The 6,953-nt window shown below is 54.5% G+C and overlaps 1 protein-coding gene across 1 annotated transcript; it reads right to left on the bottom strand.

Moving 5' to 3' along the window:
- Positions 1–3,911: 3,911 nt before the first annotated feature.
- On the bottom strand, positions 3,912–4,592 carry ASCL1 (achaete-scute family bHLH transcription factor 1; the record flags this gene model as incomplete). The annotated part of the gene is made up of 1 exon (XM_080705774.1): positions 3,912–4,592. The coding sequence occupies one exon, from the start codon at positions 4,590–4,592 to the stop codon at positions 3,912–3,914; it is 681 nt and encodes a 226-aa protein (XP_080561900.1).
- Positions 4,593–6,953: the final 2,361 nt, after the last annotated feature.

The following is a 6,953-nucleotide window of genomic DNA, read 5'->3' on the forward strand; positions in this document are numbered from 1 at the left end:
AGACAGCAGAATTTCTTTCTCTTCTTTGGTGCCCCCCCAATGTAAACTTGAGACAAATTTTTCTCCTGACTTATCCTTCTTCTCCACACACAAAATTTAAAGAGGCTGGTGACCCAGCAGTTCTAGCTCAGCCTCTAATAATGAGTGCAATCAATAGCTCTGCAGCCAGCCAAGGCTCCCCCACTTCAATTCTCTTCTCTTTTTCTGACTCTCAGGCCCAGTTTTAACTCGGTGGTCTTCTGTTCATTTTTTAAATAGGTTCAGATTTCTCGGTCAATAAAGTCAACACAGTTTTCTTCCCTCAGCATCTCCCCCCCCCCAAAAAAAAAGGTGGAGTGGGAGCTAAGAGCAGGGAGAGGTTGCGATTGCTAGTCTCTGGGGTCTACATTTTGTGCCTCGCTGACAGCCCAGGGCCGCTGCAGAGTCCGCCGCGCAGCCAATGGCCAGCAGTGATTTATAACGCCGACTAAACACAGGCTGAATGCGGCCTGTCAGGTTGCGCTGAAAGGCGGCCCCTCGCTGCACAAGCCCGGGCTTTGTGTTGCTAAGCGATTAGAGCCAATGTAATGAGATTTTGCCCAATCCCTGCTTTGCCCTTTCCTAGCTTTGGCAAAATCGCGGTGTGTGTGTGTGTGTGTGTGTGTGTGTGTGTGTGTGTGTGTGTGTGTGTGTGTTTCGAGTTTGTGTTCGCATTGTGGCAAACAACGGCTAACTTTGCCTCGAGTTTAACGAGACTGAATATTTCCCCCATTCAGAAGTGGGTAAAAGAACACCTGTCCTCTGGGGGGGGGGGAGAAGAAGAAGAAAAAAACTTCCCCTTTGTGGGGGTTGAAACGTTATCCTAATGTTATATTCATAGCCATAAATGACTTGCTACACTTTCTTTGCATACCTTATCTGGAAACTTGTAAAGAAGCTAAATTAAACGAAAAAGAAATGGGTGGGGGGGGGTGAGGGGCGGTGGGCAGCTCTGGTCTTCCAAATAAAATAAAAATAAAAGCAAGTATCACCAAAAAAAAAAAAAAAAAAGGCATTACTTCCCGCAAGCTCTAAATTGGCCCACTGCTGGCAGAAAGTCCGATTATTTATAGCGATGAGGAATTTACTGATGTCCCCCGCCCCTTAATTGCGTTCGTCTCTTTGAAAGGGCCGAAGCCCCAACGTGCATTCTATAGAGGGTCATTTAACAAAATGACGCTGCGGCGTGCACCACGCACCGCGGCGTTAAAAAATGATTCTTCGGTGCCACTAAATGGTATAGATGTACCAACACAGACTAGATTTTTAACTCTGGAAGACGGGCGGGCTCCCCGCTCTTTGTAAGGTTTTGTAAGATGCATTTTGCGCTCGGCTTTCCGCCTGGCTGGAGACTCGCAAACGGAATCCGCAAGTATTGCCGCCGGCGAGCGAGGAGCCGGCGAGGGCCAGTAGGATTCTAATCACGTCCTTGCTAACTGACAAGAAGCAAGCCAGCCAAAAACCCACCAATTTCTTTTTGAATCTTGGTAATTGGGTACTTTTACACGCAGCTCACGCTATTCGGATAGAGTCACAGGCTTGGATGGGCCAGTGTCTCAAAGCGACCACACATTTCCAACGGGTTTATATATTTAAATCTAACTCCTCCTGCAAGGAATGCATATCCTGCGTGATTTTTTTTAATTACTTGAGAACCAACATGGAACGTATGTGTATCGGGGAAAAGAAATAGAAAATGTATTGGGGGGGGGGATCAGGGAAGGGAGAGACAGGAACAGGTCATCGTGGGGACTTGAATGTAATGGTCAAGACTTGCTCCAACCCCTCCCCAGCGGGCTAGCCTTAGTTACTACCAGTTACCGCTAGTTACCACGACTTCCTCCAGCCCTTCCCCAGCTCACGATGCGAAACTTCTGTGGAAATGAGGGTCTGAAAGTGGGATGGAGAATCTTCTTTTTCAGTTCCTTCTTTTTTTTATAAGAGATTTTTAAATGTACAATTTACTAAGGCATGATGCAGCCACTTAATTGTCACCTGTTCTCTTTGGGTGCGTGTCCATTTGTAGAAAAGAGAGAGAGAGAGAGAGAGAGAGAGAGAGAGAGAGAGAGAGAGAGAGAATAAAATATAGATAGATCATCTCTTTCCTCTGTGCCCATCACAAAGTTAGCACGGGATTGAGGCTGGCTGTAGCACTTGTCTCGGTCATTTCTGCTACTTAGCATGTGTGTGCACCTCCCTCTTTCCCCCCACCCAAACCTTCCCTTTTGGTATTTTGATAAGAACTTGGCCAGGGGGCGTCAGAGTCAAAGAAGGCTTACCGGCAACTGAATATTTTTCATTCTTTAAAAAACAAAAAAGAAAAAAAGTTTTATTACGAAACTAGTTTGTATAAAACAGGGTTATACATTTTTTTGTAAGTTTGTAATAAAACAGTAAGAAAAAAAGGCAGTGGTAGAAATTTCCAAAAGGCAACCTATTAAAACCATTGGGTTGCCTTTTTTTTTTTTCGTTTGGACAGTAGCTGCATCAACTTTGTTCTTCTTGAACAGTATTTAATAACATCATTAATACATTAACAACGTTTCTATAAAGTAAGACACATTGGTGCTGAAGTACGTCTGATGGCAGTTTGATCTCACCTATGAGGAGAGTTCTTTACAAAACCACACAGAGGAAATGGCAAAGGCGAACTACACATCTAAAAATATGCAGAGGTAATAGCATTACATGTTAAAGTATCAAGATATACACATTTTAAACCATTTGTACAAAACCTCTATAAATTTTTTTCTCTCTCTTTCTCTCTTATGTACAAAAATATCTTAATATATCCCCAAACTGGTTAGGATAGATACAAATAGATTTTTTTCTTATAATAAAAAATTCACAAAAGATTGGAAGCATTCTATGATAAAAACAGTAGAAAAGATGGTGGGAGGGAGAGTGAGAGGGGCTTGGGGAGGGGGCCTCCAGGTCGGGGGCAGGGTTTCAAAGGACGGACTATAACATAGTTCCACTGAACACAAATGTCCGCAGTTTGGGGGATGGGGGCGACTGAGACACCAACCCATTTCTAGGCGGCTAAGAATGCGCTTTGAGGGAGGGTGGGCGGGGAGGCGAAGGCACTGGGGGGTGGGGGGGCGAGTGCTTTCAGCCTGGCCCGTTGGCGGCGGGTGGGAGTTCCTGCAGGCGCGCGCTGCTCTCCTTCGTCCTGAAGTCCCTGCTTTTGCACACCAGCTCCTCTAGCGCAGAAACTCGGGTACTGGTCGCTCTCCAGGTCTCCGCGAGTGGCTGGAGTGAAACGATACTGTTCTGAGCGCATTCTTGTTTTTCCGAGAGCTTTGCCTGGATGGCATTCATCTGTCCAAGGGTGTTGGGGGTGGTTGGCTGGTTGGTTGCGTGCGTGCGTGTTTCTTCTTTCCTTCTTTTTTTCTTTTCTTTTTTCTCTTTTCTCCCTCCCAACATCGCTGACAAGAAAGCACTAAAGATGCAGGTCGCGCGGCAGTCCCGCTATAACATAAACAGAAGAACTGGAGACGTTAGTGTGAACAGGTAGCTGTGGGGACCTTGGAGGCCCCAGGGCAGTCTGCCAGGTAAAACACCTCCAGCCCCAGGTCAGGGTCGGCCCGGATCTCTGTACTCCCCCCACCCCCCACCCCCGCCCTCGGCTCCTTGGAGACTTGGGCAGAGCCGCTTTCCGAGGCCACTGTCAAAACTCACAAACCAGGATCCCAAACAGCCAAACTTCAACAGATTTTTTACATTAAAAAAAAAAAAATCCCTCCATCACCCTAGAGACCGCCCCTCCTTCTACAGACAGTCAAAGGGCAGGGAAGGGCCCAAGATCAGAAGACACCCCCCTGCCTCCTCCCAAAGGCAACCTACCTGCTTCCAAAGTCCGTCGGCACCGGGGCCCCAGCAGGCCGGGCCCGTCAGAACCAGTTGGTGAAGTCCAGCAGCTCCTGCTCCTCGGGGCTGAGCGGGTCGTAGGAGCCCTCGTCGGAGGAGTAGGACGAGACGGGCGAGCCGGCCATGGAGTTCATATCGTTCGAGTAGTTGGGGGAGATGGTGGGCGACAGCACCCCGGCCTGGAAGGCGGCGCTCACCGCGTCGTGCTCGTCCAGCAGCTGCTGCAGCGCGCGGATGTACTCGACGGCCGAGCGCAGGGTCTCCACCTTGCTCATCTTCTTGTTGGCCGCGCCGTTGGGGACGTGCTCGCGGAGCGTGGCGAAGCCCAGGTTGACCAGCTTGACCCGGTTGCGCTCGCGCTCGTTGCGCCGCGCCACGGCGGCCGGCTGCTGCTGCGGCAGGCTGTACCCGAACCCGCTGAAGTTGAGCCGCCGCTTGCAGCGCATCAGCTCGGGCGAGGACGAGCGCGGCCGCTTGACTTGCTTGGGCGCTGACTTGTGACCGCCCCCCGAGGGCTGGCCGTCGGCCGCGGGGCTCAGCTGCGGCGCCTGCGGCTGCGGCTGCGGCTGCGGCGCGTTGTGCGCGGCCGCCGCCGCCGCCGTGGCAAAGAAGCAGGCTGCGGGCGGCAGGAAGGGCTGCGGCTGCGGCTGCGGCTGGGGCTGCGGGCCCGCGCCGCCGCTCTCCATCTTGGCAGAGCTTTCCATGCGCAGCGCCGCCCGGGAGTCGCCGGGGCAGAGCGGTCGGGGGTGCGAGGTGCGGGGCGCGCGAGGGGGGCGCAGACGGGGACTCGGGTGCGCCGACCGAGAGAGGAAGAAGGGGAGACGAAGAGGAAGCCCAGAGGGGAGTTTAAAAGGAAGAGATCCCCGGAGACTTCTTAGAGTGGGAGCAGAGAAGGGGCAGAGGCTGCCCTCCCTCCCTCCCTCGCCGCCGCCGCCTCCTGCCCTCCTCCCTTCTCGGGTTGGCTTCGGGAGCCTCGCGTGGCGCTCGCGTGTGAGGCTGCCGCTAGCGCCTTCTGCAGAAGAGAGGAGAGGAGAGGAGAGGAGAGGAGAGGAGAGGAGAGGAGAGGAGAGGAGAGGAGAGGAGAGGAGAGGAGAGGAGAGGAGAGGAGAGGAGAGGAGAGGAGAGGAGAGAGATCAAAGCAGCAGCAAAGTCAGTGCTGAGAGCGCTCCGCGGTCTCGCGTCTTCTCCTCCGGTTCCTCTCTCCGGCGCCCGGTCTCGGTCTCTCCAGCCTTGGCCCAGGCGGTATTTTTATTTTATTATGATGATGATTACTACTACTATTATTCCGTTAGCCCCTTCCTTTCTTACTTCCCCCTCGCACTCGCCCTCGCGGACCCGCCCGCGGTCCGTGCGCCCTGCTCGCTCGGCGGCCAGCAGTGGGAGAGTGCTGGGCGTCCGGAGCGCGGCCGCCTTTTCAATGGGACACCCAGCCCCACGCGCGCCTGGCCCCGCCTCGGCCCGCTCCCCGCGGCTGCAGCGAGCGGCCGCGGCCCCCCTCCCGCCGCCCCAGCCCCCTCCCTCCCCCGCCTCCCGGCCGCGGCGCCCGTCCCTGCAATCTCCCCTTTCAGCCGGGTTTGTTGTCGCAGTGCGTGCGCCTGGCGCGTGCCGGACTCCGGGCTGAATGGGCAGGCGGCGCGCTCGGGGCGGGCGGCAGCCGGGGGTGGCTCCGGAAAGGGGGGGGGCGGCTGCGCGGGAGGGGCAAAGGCTCTGGGCCTTGGGGTGCACGGCTGGAGAGTTTTGGGGGTGAAGTGTCTTTGGATTCTCCTGAGAACTTGGAACAAAATCCAGGGAGGGTTTGGGCAGAAAAAGTGCCCCGAGGGTTGTGCGGAGGAGGTTAGGGGTGCATCGAAATTCTTTTTTTCTTCCCTTGTTTCTTCTCTCCACTGTAACTTTCTTGGGGTTCTTTGCTGACCCGAAGACCTGAAGCTTTTTTTTTTTTTTATTCAAATTTAAAGAGCTGGAAGGAGAAACTCCCTCCAGACAGTGCGAAAGTCCTGGTCTCGGTGAAGACCCGAGTTCTAATCCCAGGTGTCCTCTCCCTAGCCCTGCGGCTCCGGGTAGAGGCAATCCTCCGAGCCTCCGTTTTCTCCTTTCCTCCTTTAGATTAGGTGGTCTCTACCTTCCCACCCTGCCCTAAAAACTACAATGTCCTTCCCACAACTGAACAGGTGCAGAGAGGAGGGCGCCTGGAGGGGCTGGTCACGGTCTGCGATCCGCGCTGAAGTGGGGTGTAGAAGGCAGGGACCCCCTACCCCGGGGTGGCTTAGGGCTCCCTTAGCATCGCCCCTCCCCTCCAGATTGTATTCAGCCTGGCTAAGGAGTGGCAGTGAGAAGATAGGAGCGAGTTGGAATATTCCAGGACTCTCGGAGAAGAAAGCTGTGATTCCGGGGGGCTGGAATGGAACCTAATATCTCCAAGGGCGTAGGAGCTCAGAGGACTGAAGGAGCTTTCCTGGTTGTTCAGCGCCGCTGCAGGCACCTTGGCGCAGCCTCCAACCCGCCCCAGGCGTGTGCCCGGCGGCGGCCGGTGGCAGGCGACTGGGAGCGGAGCCCGATGGGGCCGTGTGCTGGCGCCGAGAGGGAGGGAGAGGCGCCCGCAGCGGTCGCTGGGCCGCTTGGACAGCGCCTGCCCAGACGCCCTCCCGGGCCCGAGGCCTTGGCGCTCTCTGGCCGGAACCTGGTCCAGCTTGGGAACGTCTGGGGACGCAGAGCGCTCCGGGCAACGCAGACCAAGCAAGGGATTCTGTACAGAGGGAGGCTGGCCAGGGGCAGGGGGCTTCTCAGGCCGCTGCTACATTAGCAGCACCAAGCAGAGGACTATCGCCCGGATAGAAGTAGTCTTGATCAGAGACCCAAGTGCAGGAATGATTGTGGTGCACTATCTGGATAATTGGTTCTAATTGAACCCTCTTTGAGGAGCTAGGTCTTTCTGAAGGATTGATGGGCCTGGACACCTGTAATCCCAGTACTTGGGAGGTTGAGACAGGAGAATCACTAATTTGAGGCCAGCCTTAGTAACTTAAGAGAGTCCCTCAGCAACCTGTTTCAAGACAAAAATGTTGGGG

Source organism: Muscardinus avellanarius (assembly GCF_963383645.1).
Source record: "Muscardinus avellanarius genome assembly, chromosome: 11".
Classification (NCBI taxonomy): domain Eukaryota; kingdom Metazoa; phylum Chordata; class Mammalia; order Rodentia; family Gliridae; genus Muscardinus; species Muscardinus avellanarius.